Source organism: Chanodichthys erythropterus, chromosome 11, assembly GCF_024489055.1.
Source record: "Chanodichthys erythropterus isolate Z2021 chromosome 11, ASM2448905v1, whole genome shotgun sequence".
NCBI lineage: Eukaryota > Metazoa > Chordata > Actinopteri > Cypriniformes > Xenocyprididae > Chanodichthys > Chanodichthys erythropterus.
In genome coordinates this window covers 34,056,521-34,070,262 of record NC_090231.1, presented here as the reverse complement: position 1 = coordinate 34,070,262, position 13,742 = coordinate 34,056,521, and the positions used below count along the sequence as shown (strand labels likewise).

Below are 13,742 nucleotides of genomic sequence, written 5' to 3'. Positions count from 1 at the left end.
AAAAAATAATTACAGAAATTAATTACAGATATAATTACATGCAGGTGTTTTTAAAATATAAGTACAATGTAAAAACATGTATGTACACAATAAGTGCATTGTATCAATAGATTAATTTAAATGTAAGTACATAGTAGTTAAGGCCACTTAATATAAAGTGGGTCCATTGTATTTGATGCAAATAGTAAATACTTTTGCAATGTGTGGTTGTTGCTGATTTGATGTTCGCAAATAGTCGTCCATTCCCTTGAAAGTATGTCATTTTTTTTCTCTTCAAATTATAGTTTGTGAAATTGTGATTCAACTCAGAGCTAATTTGGTTTGGTTCAAAGCTTAAATAGTTTTTACCCTCATCACCCAGTCCTGATAAAGGCAGCGATCATTGCTGCACCTGACATGTTTTGCACCGAGATCTTTGTTCTCAATTTTCCACAATTTCGATTTTCCACGGATGCCCTGGCTATTTGAGATGAATGCCCAAGGCTCCACACACCCCAGTTTGAGAAACACAGCTCTGTGAAACTCCAGCCATGCTTTTATTCTTTTAATAGCCAAAATGAAAATGTTTTGAGGCGTCTCAGTGGTCTGACCCTATACAGCTTTATATAGAATGTCTCCTTGCATGTTGTCCCTGTCGCTCTCTCCTTTCTCCTCTTTTTCAGTGCCTGAAAATGTTTTTACAAAGTCGTTGGTTTCCTTCTTTTAAACTTAGGTTGTTCTCCATCTCTCTTTCGGTAACACTTTATTCCAGTGGTCCACTTTAGACATTCTACTAACTATAAGTAACTCTGCCATTACATCAACTAACTGTCATTAGAGTGTTAGTAGAGTATTGGTAGACTGTCTGCTTAATATCTGCCAACAATTTATTTTTATGCTCCCCCAACAGACATTCATCTTGCGCTAACCCTACTCATACACTGTTATGAGAGTTAGTTGACATGTAGTTGCAAAGTTACTCCTAGTTAGTAGAATGTCTAAAGTGGATCATATGAAAAAGGTGTAACCTCTTATTCTATTTCAGTACTCAGTTTATTATCTCTGTGTCTGTTCCCCTTTTTCCTTTTAGTAAACTGCTACAGCATTTGTATTAACATAACAAAAAGGATCATGTGTCTTAGATAAATGACAGTAACCCTGTTCGCTTGGATTTTTCCACGAGCGATGCGGTCAGTCGTGACAGTGTAGCATAGCTGCAGAACCTGTTTGGGTGGCTGTTTTTAGCATAGCTGTAGATGAGCTCATCCAGCCAGACTGCAGCCTGAGCCCGGCCACGATTAATCTTGTTTGTGTTAGATCCTTGCACTCCCCTCATTGCTGACTTAGCCCCCCAAGTGTTGAATTGCTGTGCTAAACAGATAGAGCATGAAGCCTAAACCCCCCTCCCTTTTTTTCACTCTGTCTGTCTGTGTGGATTCAACAAAAGACCTTTATAAGAGATTCAGACTTGGAAAAAAAAAACACTCTCTTTGAGGCTTCAGTTTGTCTGTAAGGCGCACGGAGTGACCCCTGCAGTCTGGGATAGTGCCCTCGGAGGCTGTCTATACTGTATTAATTACATGACTGAGAGCTCATTTTGAACCACAGCCAACAGACCCTTATCTGCTCATATATAATATATATGAATAATGAGTTTCTTACAAAAGTATTACTTAAACTACACCTTTCTCTACAACACAATGAGCCTTCAGTAGGTTTGGTAACACTTGACAATAAGGTTCTGCATATTTACACTAGTTAACATGAAATTACAATGAACAATACTTTTAAAGCACTTTATAATCTACTCTAGGATAACATGTATTAATTGATGTCAGTTGACTTATGAACAAACATCATTATTGAACAGAACTATACTTCTAAATAAGGTAAAAACTTTTTTATTTAATGCATAATAGCAAATATTAACTAAATTAGCATTATTGTATTGTGTTACCATAGTTTCCTTTCATATTGTATGTTTTGATTAAAACATTATTTTCATCAAACAATCGTTTACTGTTTAGACTAATAAAGTTTACTAGTTAGTAAGTTCAGATCTTTTTGCTGTGGACATAAGATATACATTTTTTGAAAAGCATTGCATTTGAAAGTATTGCATTGCACAGTGATTTTTTCCATGTTTTTCTCCTTGAAAATTGTTCTGTACATACATATACTTTAAAAAAAAACTTTAGGGAAATGATAAACTTTGGGTTACAGTCAGTAAACTACAAATTGAATTATTGCAGTTGCCTAATAAGGTAATGTAATTTGTATGTAATCATTTGTGTTAAGTTATTTTATGCGAGTTTCTAAATGTAATGTACAGTTCTATTCTATACATTCTATTTACAATGCACGCAAAAACAGCATGATTATGATTTTTTTATGACACGTACTGCTAACCTGAAGGTAATATGAGCGTTTCCTCTTTCGGCCCATTGGAGGATGTACATACTTGGGTAGAGGAACTCCACTTATGATAAAAATAGTGTCATGTTCTCTAATGTAACTCCAAATGTTGAAAATTGAAAAGTGGTCTTAAATTACCACTTCTATGGTATTTAATTTATGAAAAGAGAACGTCCTATAATTTCAGTGTTATTTTTTTTTGTTACTTTTAGACCTGGACATGATTTCTTATGCCTTCAGACTGTTTGTCTAAAGATTACGTAATACAGATTGCACATAATACACTCTCTCTGCTCACTAGCACATGTACTATCAAATAGTGAGATTAGTAAACTTGGCAGTAAGTACACATTCTCTGACACATGGTGTTGTAGTGTTGTATTGCTTTCCCATCTTCTCCCAATGATTACCTGTTCTCTGTCTCTCTGTTACTACCAGTAATGGTTACAAAATCCAAATAAAATTGTTTTATGTGTTTTTATAGTGAATGACATTAAGGGGAAGCAGAAGATTTTAGGATCCAATCAGAAGCTGAAATTTAACCCTACTGAGCTTATCCTCTACTGCAAAGACTTCCGCATCATCCGATTCCGCTTTGATGAAGCTGGACCCGAGAGTGCTAAAAAGGTACAAAACACACACACAAACACAATAAAATAACTAGCCTCACAGCCTCTTGCACCCAAACACACTCGCACACCTCCGTGTTCCAGGCGCTTTTGGATTAGTCTGAGAGAGGATTAAGAGCTAATGGGTTTGACTGCAGCCTCTGCTGAATGTTTTTTTTTCCCCCTAAAGTAAAATTTGTAAACAAGTATGAGAAATTCCTGCATGTTATTGGGTCCCCTCCTGGAATTAAGTGGATTTATGATTTGTATTAATTTCAGTCAGTGTTCTGTCTATTGTGTATGCGGGTTTATGCACACATTTAGCCTCGATCACTTTTTGTCAGTGTCCCACTTAAGCAAGGATCTTTTCCTAGAACTGTAGGCCTGTGGTGTTTCAGGAAGTCTCTTCTCTTGTCATCTCCCCTTCCCTACTGAGAGGTTGTAGGATGAGGGGATTATAGTTTGTCTCCTTACCTAGACAGCACTGCTTTCATCCACCTTCTTTGTCTGGTAGACACTGATCCCACTGCAAACCAGTGGCATGTGGTAGATTCTGAAATGAGCGTGCAGAGTCCTCATGGTTTCCTGATGAAGTGCGTGTGGAATCCCATTTACCTTTATATTTTTTTAAACTTTGCTTCAAAATATAATATAACAGTAATACAGTCAGTAACAAGAATATTTTGTGTTAATTCAATTTGTTGTTTGGCTATAATTATTAAAGGCATAATTCATCCAAAAATGACAATTCTGTCATAATTAAAATTTTTTTATTTATATAATCACTTTCTATTCAAATCATTAATCAGGAACTCCTCTGTAAACATTAATTTAACCAAACTTTGTGGTTAAAAACTTACTCTAAGATCAATTTAAGTTAATTTCCATTTGCATGGGAGTTTCATTAGTAATGTTTAAATGGGTCAGTTGTTTACTTTGTAATTAGTCCATTAATTTCCATCAGTTTTCATTCATATTGATTTGTGGACCTTTTGCAATCATAAGAATCAGGCATTAATCTTAATAAAGACAGTGTAATCAGCCAATTACAGCTGGCTTGGAGGCACTGGTTCATCTAACATTACTTTTTATGTGTTTTGAAATTGCCCCCTCACATGCACGCCACTTTAAAGGACTTCTGTGAGGCCAGAATTAGCTCAAGGGAGGCAAAAGTAACTTTATCCACTGGTGTTGCTGTTGGACAGTGTTTGATTGATTTATAAAATTAGTGATTTATAAACTGTTTAACCTCATAAACTGTCGTTCATTTAAAAAAAAAAAAATAATAATTAATACTTCAATTCAGCAAGGATGCGTTTATTTGATCAAAAGTGACAGGAAATCCTTTTATATTGTCGCAGAAGATTTCTGTTTCAAATAAATGTTTTCTATTCATAAAAAAAAAAAAAAAAATCTGTTTCCACAAAAATTTTAAACAGAATAACTGATTTTAACATTGCTAATAAGAAATGTTTCTTGAGCAGCAAATCAGCACATTAGAATGATTTCTGAAGGATCATGTGACACTGAAGACTGATGTATCTGCTTTGTCATCACAAGAATAATTACATTTTCATATATTAAAACAGAAAATAGTTTTTTTTTTATTGCAGTATTTCACAATATTTTAGTTTTTAACTTTATTTTTGATCAAATAAATGCAGCCTCTGTGAGCACAAGAGGCTCATTAAAATATCGTACCCACCCCATTTTTTCCCCACTTTTTTTCCTTTACTTTTCCCTATTGATAGGCTTAAAAGAACAAAAAAGCATGTTGGAGTATTTGAAAGTTCCCACCAAAACCATCAGAGACTCATAAAATAAAGCATGTTCTGTTGAGGAATTTCTCTCCCTCCCGTTATATATCTGAGCCATAAAGCAGATAAAAAGACTCTTTATACAAGCTGATCTGATCATGCGATGAACTCCGAATTCTGTGACTCACACTGGCCTACAAACCCATCCTGTTGCTTCACAACAGCTGCTGTTGCCAGGCAATGTGGAACTTTGTGTAAAACGAACATTCCACATTGTGCTCCTGACTCAAAGGCTGTCAGAAGAGGAGAACAGCCTCCTGTTCGTCATTCCTGTAGCATAATGTGCCCTGATTGGCCATTCCTGTAGCATGACTCAGAGCGAAATGGTTTCCACAGCATCTTTGGAATGATTGTTAGTCATCATTTATTAGTCACTAGAATCTCAAAGGCTGCACTAAGAGCTGTTTATGTTTTTGAAAGCGGAAAAGGGAGTTTTCCTTTCAGTAATGGGAAAAAGACTATGAGGGAAGCCAAGCTTTTCACCTGCAGTTACCCACCAAATACAGGGCCCAAACTCTAAGGGGAATAACTGGAGGTATAGAAGGAGTGAAGTAAGGGGGGGAGGAGGAAAAAAGAGATGCCAGAGTTCAGCTCTAAACAGTCTGCCAGCTCCTGAGAATGTGTGAAGGAAGGGGGAGAAAGGGGCAAGAAAAGCACCACAAAAAACAAGAGGAACAAAAAGCCCATTGAGCGAGGCTCTCACTTTCTGAGCGTTTAGCAAACACACACATTTATCCTGAAGTTCCGTTCCAGAGCTTCTCTGAGGCTTTTGTTGCTCAGTCCCACTGAACGCTAAACTACGCCGCTTACGTGAAGGGCAAGTAGAGTGCGTTTCCTTGACAGCCATTGCAACGCGACCTGCTTATTCATATTCTGGTGCTATTATTATGGAGGAGCCAAAAGGGAAACTAATGCAGACAGCTCTGGGGCCAGTTATTTAGGTATCTCAGCTCAGATGGGACAAAAATAGAAATAAATATCAAATATTGAATTTGGATTGTGGAGGAGGGACTCTTTTATGTGTGCTTTTGAGTTTTAATGAACTGTTTTCGTTTAGGCTAGGCTAAATACTGAGTGGAATTAGAGATACTTCATGTTTTTCTTTATGAGCAATGGAAAAAAGCCAAATGGTAATTTCATAACATCCAGTTGGAAATTACAGAGCTGCTGTTCACTTCACATGACTGTTGTGTCTACATAATCGTCACTGTTAATTCCCAGCACTTCTGTCCCTAGAGCAAGTTTTTCTTCTTCAGAGTTTCCTACACCAGTCTCCTTGGGAAAACACTTCTGGCAAACACGCATCTGAAAATGTTGTTGTCGTTTTACCAGCACAAGCATTAAATTCTTGCTTTGAGAAGTACGGTATTTAGGGGACATTCGCACAGAATGTGATTGTAATTGCATGTAATGAGAAAAAAACTCAAGGTCTAGAGATGTGTATTTTAAAGATTGTATTTCTTTTAATTTAAGTTAAGCTCTGCTTTTTTAGAACACTGTGTCAGGCAAAAGACACAAGTGCAGAGGTCAAAACACGTCCATCTACTGCATGTTTACTTAGAAAAACAATAGAAAAGTAGTGTAGTGGAATGCAAAAACACATTCTGTGAGTGTCCTCTTATTAGAGTGTTATACAGTTTAATTTTAAATGGATAGTTTACCCCAAAAATTCAGTCATCAGTTGTTAAAAAAAAGACTTGTTTGTCTTTGAAACACAAATGAAGATGCTTTTAATGAAATCTTAGATATTTCTATCCCTCCATTGTGTTTTGAAGATGAATCAAAGTCTTATGGGTTTTAAACGACATAAGGGTGACTAAATGATGACAGAATTTTCCTTTCTGGGTGAACAAACCATTTACTATTTGCTTTTCATACAAGTAGGACATACAGAGAGTACATTTATTATTTCAAGTCTCATCTGTGAGATATGTAAGATACAGCAAGAGAATGTTTGTTAACTGTGTTGTAAAGGTGAAAGTCTAGCCAAGCCTGTGCTCTGCACTCAGTGTTGTTGAATATTTTCAAGCCTGAATCCAACATCTGTGCCAAGAAAAGCTCTTCTGAATGAATAAACAGGGGAACTGACCAACAGGTGTTGCAGGAAAAGAGATAAAAGGAAGAAAAATTCCCAAACTGCACCATAGTCCTTGGGGCGGGGGATATCAACCAGTTCGGGACCTTACTGGCAGTGGTTTGTGCCTAGAATTTAAATCAAGCTGTTCAGGTGGTATTTTTCCAGTGCCCTGTGGCAGGAATGTCAGTTATGATGGCTTATTTGAACACAGGATAATTTTCTCTTCCAAAAGCTCTTCCGAATCCCTTCCAAAGATTAGAGATGTACATTTCTTATTTGTAACGGAGCGTTTGGTATGTGCAAGGGTAAATTGGACAGCAAACAATTGGTTAGTAAATGACAAAATTGTTGTATTATGAGATGGAAAAAAGGCATTATATTTCAGTATCATATTTCTGTTTTGTTTTCTCAGGAAATTACAGTGAAACTAACGTTGAAGGTCATTTTGTCTTAGTCATGTGAACGTGTGATGTGCTCCCACAGGTTTGTCTGGCCATTGCTCATTACTCCCACCCTGCTGACCCTCAGCTACTCTTTGGCTTTGAATACGTCGGAAAGCGATACCATGGATCAACGGGTATGAAAACACACGTGTGACTGTGACCACAAATGATTTGGCAACTCTTGTTTCCACAAGATCTGCCAAACTGAGTTGAGCTGTCCATACATTTAGCCTCCCTGCAAGTCAAAACATGAGGAGACTTTCCAGGGAATGCAAAATGCTCATGTTATGAATAGCAGGGCCTAAATTAAAATTTATATGGCTGCTATTATTGGGCGGCATTGTAACGTGTATTTTTAAGAAATGACAGAATGTAACCTGATTAGAGGAGAATGTGACAGCACCAGTAATGCAAACTTCCTGCTTTTCAGGGTAAATTCATGTTACTACATGTTGATCTGAAGAGGACTGTTTTTTATATATATGCACTACCATTACAGACAATAAGGTTTTGTAATGTGTCAAATGTCTCATGTGATGCAAAGCTGAATTTTTAGAATCCTTCAGAAATCATTCTAATATGCTGATTTTTGTGCTCAAAAATACTTCTTATTATTATCAATGATGAAAACAGTTGTGCTGCTTAATATTTTTGTAGAAACTGATACATATTTTCAAGATTCATTGATGAATAGAAAGAAGAACAGCATTTATTTGAAATGGAAATCTTTTGTATTATAAATGTCTTAAGTGTCAGTTTTGATCAATTTATCCATTCTTGCTAAATAAAAGTATTCATTTTTTGAGGGAAAATAAATCTCACCCCAAACTTTTGAACTGTAGAGTATGTCTCCATGATCACTGTTATTTTGCAAATTCAATGACATAGACATTTTTTTATATAATGAGATTTATTATTAAAATTAAATTATTTAATTACTTTTTACATTTATTATTATAATTGATATATTTTCATTATAATTTATTATAACATTAATGTGTTAAAAAATGACAATTTATTAGCATATCCTTGAATAAATAAATAAAAAATACCTCAGTAAACATGTCCCATAACCACCTGCACCTCTCACCTTTTCACCCCTCATGAGTTGTACATGTCTGGTTTGTTTAGGTGAGACGGTGAATGGTGTTGACCCTGGCGGTGGGTTGCAGACGCCCCTGTTCGACTGCTCCTCAGACTGGGATAGAGAAATCAAGCGTACCGGCGCCTCTGAATGGAGGGTGTGTACCATAAATCAAGGCTATTTCATCTCGCCCAGGTGAGTGTAAAAATGCAATTTTACATGCAAATAGTGATCTATTTTGCAACCAGATTTTATTATAAGCATTATAGGCTGAAGATCATTGCTGCATAACTTTCATGTAGCAAGTAAATGTGACAGAAACACAAGTATGAGTGTGTACAGTATAAATGTATGTTGTTTAAGTGAACGTGAATTAGTAGGGTACAATTACACAACAACAATGTATTAAAAATGGAAATTTTTCCTTTGCATTTTTTTGCGTACAGACGACAACGTTGTAAAAATGATCCCCATTAACACGATTTTGTGAAAGACAACTAAACACTGTATTATCCATGCAAAGTCACTGTAAAGGAACACTATGACTGAACACGTAATAAACGCAGGCGCATGGTGTCACTGTTTTTGTAGTTTACGCAAAGACTATAATGGTAGCGTTTCCAAAAACTTGATACTGAACGTTTTCTAAACTTACATTTTTTCATACCCCCAAAATGCCATTTTCTTGTAAATGAAATGGCCAAAACTCATAAAAATGTTTTCCTGTTTTTGTTGAAAATGGTGTTGTGTAAACGGCCCCTTTGTCATCCAAATAAATCTCTTAATAAGATGAGGATAACTGATTAAAAGATGACAGGTTCATATGAATCTGCTCAGACAGACAGGAATGCAGTAATCCTCTGGAATGAAAGCACTGATCTCACTGATCCACACACAGTTCAGTATCAGGTCATTGTGTTTATAATACTAACACAAAGAAGCATCACATATTTCATTGCGCATGACAGTTTCAGGGAGCCGTTTGTGGAATTTAACCGCTTTTTTTCCTGATCTTTGCAGTCTCCCAGAGTTCTTTGTGGTTCCAGTATCTCTAGCAGATCAGGATCTGAAGCAGTATGCCTGCTGCTTTTACTCCCAGCGCATCCCGGTGAGCGCCATTTACCGGACTGGATTATTGGTTTTAGAGTTAGAGGGGAGGAAATCTACAAATCACTTTTACTACCCTAGTCTGTTTTGCTCTTACTCAGAAAGTCATCAGTTAGTTTAAAACTTTGCAGAATGTGAAACCGTGTCTTATTTAAGCTTACTTGGTGGATGGATTTGTACTTAATAGCTGTGAGTCAATCATGTGTGTCGACATATGTAGGCTAACCTTAGACAGTTTTGAAGAGTATTTATTTGTGTGTTTTTGGTTTTAGTTATGGTGCTGGAATCACTCCAGTGGGAGCGCTCTGGTCCGCATGTCTAACATCAGTGACCCACTGCAGCAGAGGAAGGTGGAGCAGCGGTAAGAACAAGAGAAGTCTGATTAAAGTCGGCATGAAACGGAAGTTGTTTCTTCTCAATTGTGAATTACACTGCCGTTCAAAAGTTTGTGATCGATCTTTAATGTTTTTAAAAGAAGTCTCTTCTTGATGCTCACCATCAAGAACAACAAACATCAACAAAAAACAAAATCGTAATATTGTGAAATATTTTTAAAATAACTGTTTTCTATTTGAATATATTTTAAAATGTAATTTATTACTCCAGTCCAGTGTTACAAGAAAGAAAGAACAGCATTTATTTGAAATGGAAAGCTTTTGTAACATTATAAATGTCTTAACTGTCACTTTTGATCAATTTAATGCATCCATGCTGAATAAAAGTATTCATTTCTTACTGACCCCAAACTTTTGAATGGTAGTGTATAATGTTATAAAAGCTTTCAATTTCAGGTAAATGCTGTTCTTTTGAAGTTTCTATTAATCAAAGAATCTTGAAAAAGCAATTGTACACAACATTCAACATTGATAATAATAATAAAAGTTTCTTGAGCAACAAATCATCATATTAGAATGAATTTTGTATTTTTAATCAAATAAATGCAGCCTTGCTGAGCATAAGCGTCCTTTAAAAACATAAAATCTTACCAGTCCCAAACTTTTTAATGGCAGTGTATATCAGAAAGAAACTGCTTCTCGAACAAGAAAAAATGCAGGGTGGGACCAAGGGGAATTGTTTGGATCGTTGTGGTTTGCCATTGCTTTGATCTCATGTGAGTGACAGGTTGTTCCACCCTCGTGCCAGTAAGTACGTATAATAATAATGATGTGCAAGGATAAATAAATTATAAGAAACACTGCAATATTCCCAAAAAAAAAAAAAAAAAAAAAAAATAGAATAGTCAATATTGATTTCATGGTGAATTGAAGGGCAATAGATTTGGTTTGGCCTTGATTTAAGCCTAAATGAAGCAGATTAGCTTTATCTGATAATACATTCTGGACAGTTCTTTTCCCAAATATTATTTCACCAAATGTTATGATTGTGCTTGTTTACTTATCTCAGATCTTTTGGCTCATGAGCCTAGTTGGGTTGCCAGCTCTGCCAGTATCCAAGGATACAGGCTGTCATATTCTGTGTTCAGTAAGCAGTCGTTAAATCCTCTGTTTCTGCAGGATTTCCAGTGCCATTATTAAGAGTCACCCCCTGCGCAGTGATGTCTTCAAGTCGGATTTGGACAAAAACCTCCCAAACATCCAGGATATTCAGGCTGCTCTTCTGAAACTGAGGCAGATCTGTGTTATAGGTAATCAATTCCCTGTTGGAGAAAGGGATGATTGCAGTACAGGAAATACTTGCCAGGGTTATTCATGTTAATAATTTAGCTTAAGGCTGGGTTACTGTAAGGGCCAAGAATGTTTTTGGTTATTCCAAGAATCCCACACAGTGCTTCCTGGTGCCATTAAAAACATTTTAGCTGATACTCTTACTCGCAGAGTTAAAATGTGTAAAATGATCTAAGCTGTCTTTCGGTAGATCATCTGTTTATTGCCTTATCCACTTTAGCTCTAATTTGTCTTTTTGCTTGCTTCTGTATTTATTTGTATATGCAGAGCCCTTTGAGGAATCTGAAGAAAAGTGGCTGTCATCTTTAGAGAGCTCAAGATGGATGGAGTATGTCAGGTATGTTTGAGGAACACTCAGTAGTCACAACTTTGAGCTCTCAGCTTGTACCAGAAGTTATTTTGTGCCAGAGATGCCGGAAAAAGGCATAGGTTCTTTTGTTTGTGCATTCACAGGTGTTTATTTAGGTCTCAACAAAACTGTTTTTAGATGCTGATGACTGTGTACACTTCTAAGATTGGTGTGGTATTTGATTTTTTTTTTTACAGGACATTTCTGCGGCATGCAGTAGATGTAGTCTATATGCTGGAAAGCAGACATGTGTCTGTCATACTCCTTGGTAAGAAGCTATATATAATATAATATAATTAATATAATATAATATAATATAATATAATATAATATAATATAATATAATATAATATAATATAATATAATATAATATAATATAATATAATATAATATAATATAATTCTCTGACTCTCTGTCGTCATAAAAAATCCCAGGATGTCCTTTGAAAAAGAGTAGGGGTGTAACCGGCACCCTGTCTAAATTTGCCCATTGACCTCTGTCCACTATCATGGCTTCCTGATTATCTCCATATTCTGATTGGTTTCATCACTCTGTCTCCTCTCCACCAATAAGCTGGTGTGTGGTGGGCGTTCTGGCGCAATATGGCTGCTGTCGCCTCATCCAGGTGGATGCTGCACATTCGTGGTGGTTGAGGAGATTCTCCCCTTTAATATGTCAAGCGCTTTGAGTACTATAAAAGCACTATATAAATGTAACATTGTTATTTACTATTATTATTCATATTTTAAACAATTATGGTGCTGCCTGACTGCTTGCTAGTCAGGCATAGGATAACCTAGGATACTCCTTTTACTGCTGGATACTCTGGATACTGGATACTCTTTTTTCTCTTATAGACAAATCTAATATCTTAAATGTAATATCTTGCAAATCTCATGTAAAGTGATAAATGACCTTGCCCCTTTATTCCGTATGTGTGTGTACAGAAAAGGAGGATCGGGACCTGAGTTGTGTGATTTCCTGTCTGGTGCAGCTGATGTGTGATCCTCACTGCAGGAGTCTGCATGGCTTCCAGGGTCTGATTCAGAAAGAATGGGTGATGGCTGGCCATCGGTTCCTGGACCGCTGCAACCATCTGAAGAAGAGTGATAAAGAGGAGGTAGTGCAGCTTACATCAGTTATATTCCAGTATCTTGTTTGTTTATAAGAGGCAGACGTGTGGCACACTTTGTTCACATATGTGATTGTTCATATTCTTTCTGTCTGCAGTCTCCTTTGTTCCTGCTGTTTCTGGACTGTGTGTGGCAGCTGTGGAATCAGTACCCAGCAGCCTTTGAGTTCACTGAGGTGTATCTGACAGTGCTGGGGGACAGTATGTGGGTCCCTGTCTTCAGCACCTTTCTCTTCAACTGCCCCCGACAAAGAGCAGAGCATAGCAGGGTTAGATGCTTTTTTGTAATTAGTTTTGCAATACACACTTTTATTCCAGATATATATATGATAATTTTTTATATATTTTTACTAGTGGTTGTAGGACACTATAGTTGATTTATGTAAGTGAGGATAGCAAAATAAAGTAAACTGTGACATATTATACTCAAAAATTCTTCATACAGTGGACTAAAATACTAAAACTAAATACAAAAAATTTGGAACCAAAAATTATTCAGACACTTTGACCTGACCATGTTTTGTTTAAGTGTTATCTGACATAATTAAGATAATTATTTTCTGACACAGTTTAACTCTGAGATCTTGTCATATTACCATTTTTTAACTATAGTGAATAAACTGTATTAATGAATGAAATGTTCAAGGTGTCTGAATAAATTTTGGTTTGACTGTGTGTGTATATATATATATATAAAATATACACTGCCCTCCAAAAGTTTGGAAACACCCCTGGCAAAGTTTGGTTTTGGATAATATCAACATAAATCCTCATCATTTTTTGGGGCAAATACATTACATTACAGTAACTTGACATTATCATTGAAGACACCCAATAATAATTTTCATTTTGATTACATAATAATGGCAATATATACATGTCAAAGTCAGACATGCCCCTTTGCCAGCTGTGATGCCTGGTTACTGGTTTAAACTTGGCCCAGGTTTGTACAAGATTTTTGGGTCAGCACACCTTAATAGATTAAATAATTGATTGCCAAATAAGTTCAGAATACAGTGAACCAATTAGAACCCCGTTTAGGTCAG

The 13,742-nt window shown here is 36.2% G+C and overlaps 1 protein-coding gene across 2 annotated transcripts in view; it reads left to right on the top strand.

Annotated features, from left to right (window-relative positions):
* The window catches only part of mtmr10 (myotubularin related protein 10), a 34,584-nt gene that overhangs the window by 17,520 nt on the left and 3,322 nt on the right, over window positions 1–13,742 (top strand). For both annotated transcript variants that reach the window (XM_067399511.1, XM_067399512.1), the window contains exons 5-14: window positions 2,879–3,021; window positions 7,380–7,473; window positions 8,471–8,618; window positions 9,444–9,531; window positions 9,803–9,891; window positions 11,045–11,175; window positions 11,483–11,552; window positions 11,762–11,832; window positions 12,512–12,684; window positions 12,795–12,965. In XM_067399511.1, coding sequence (XP_067255612.1) covers window positions 2,879–3,021; window positions 7,380–7,473; window positions 8,471–8,618; window positions 9,444–9,531; window positions 9,803–9,891; window positions 11,045–11,175; window positions 11,483–11,552; window positions 11,762–11,832; window positions 12,512–12,684; window positions 12,795–12,965 — 1,178 coding nt within the window. The remainder of the gene's footprint in view (window positions 1–2,878; window positions 3,022–7,379; window positions 7,474–8,470; window positions 8,619–9,443; window positions 9,532–9,802; window positions 9,892–11,044; window positions 11,176–11,482; window positions 11,553–11,761; window positions 11,833–12,511; window positions 12,685–12,794; window positions 12,966–13,742) is intronic.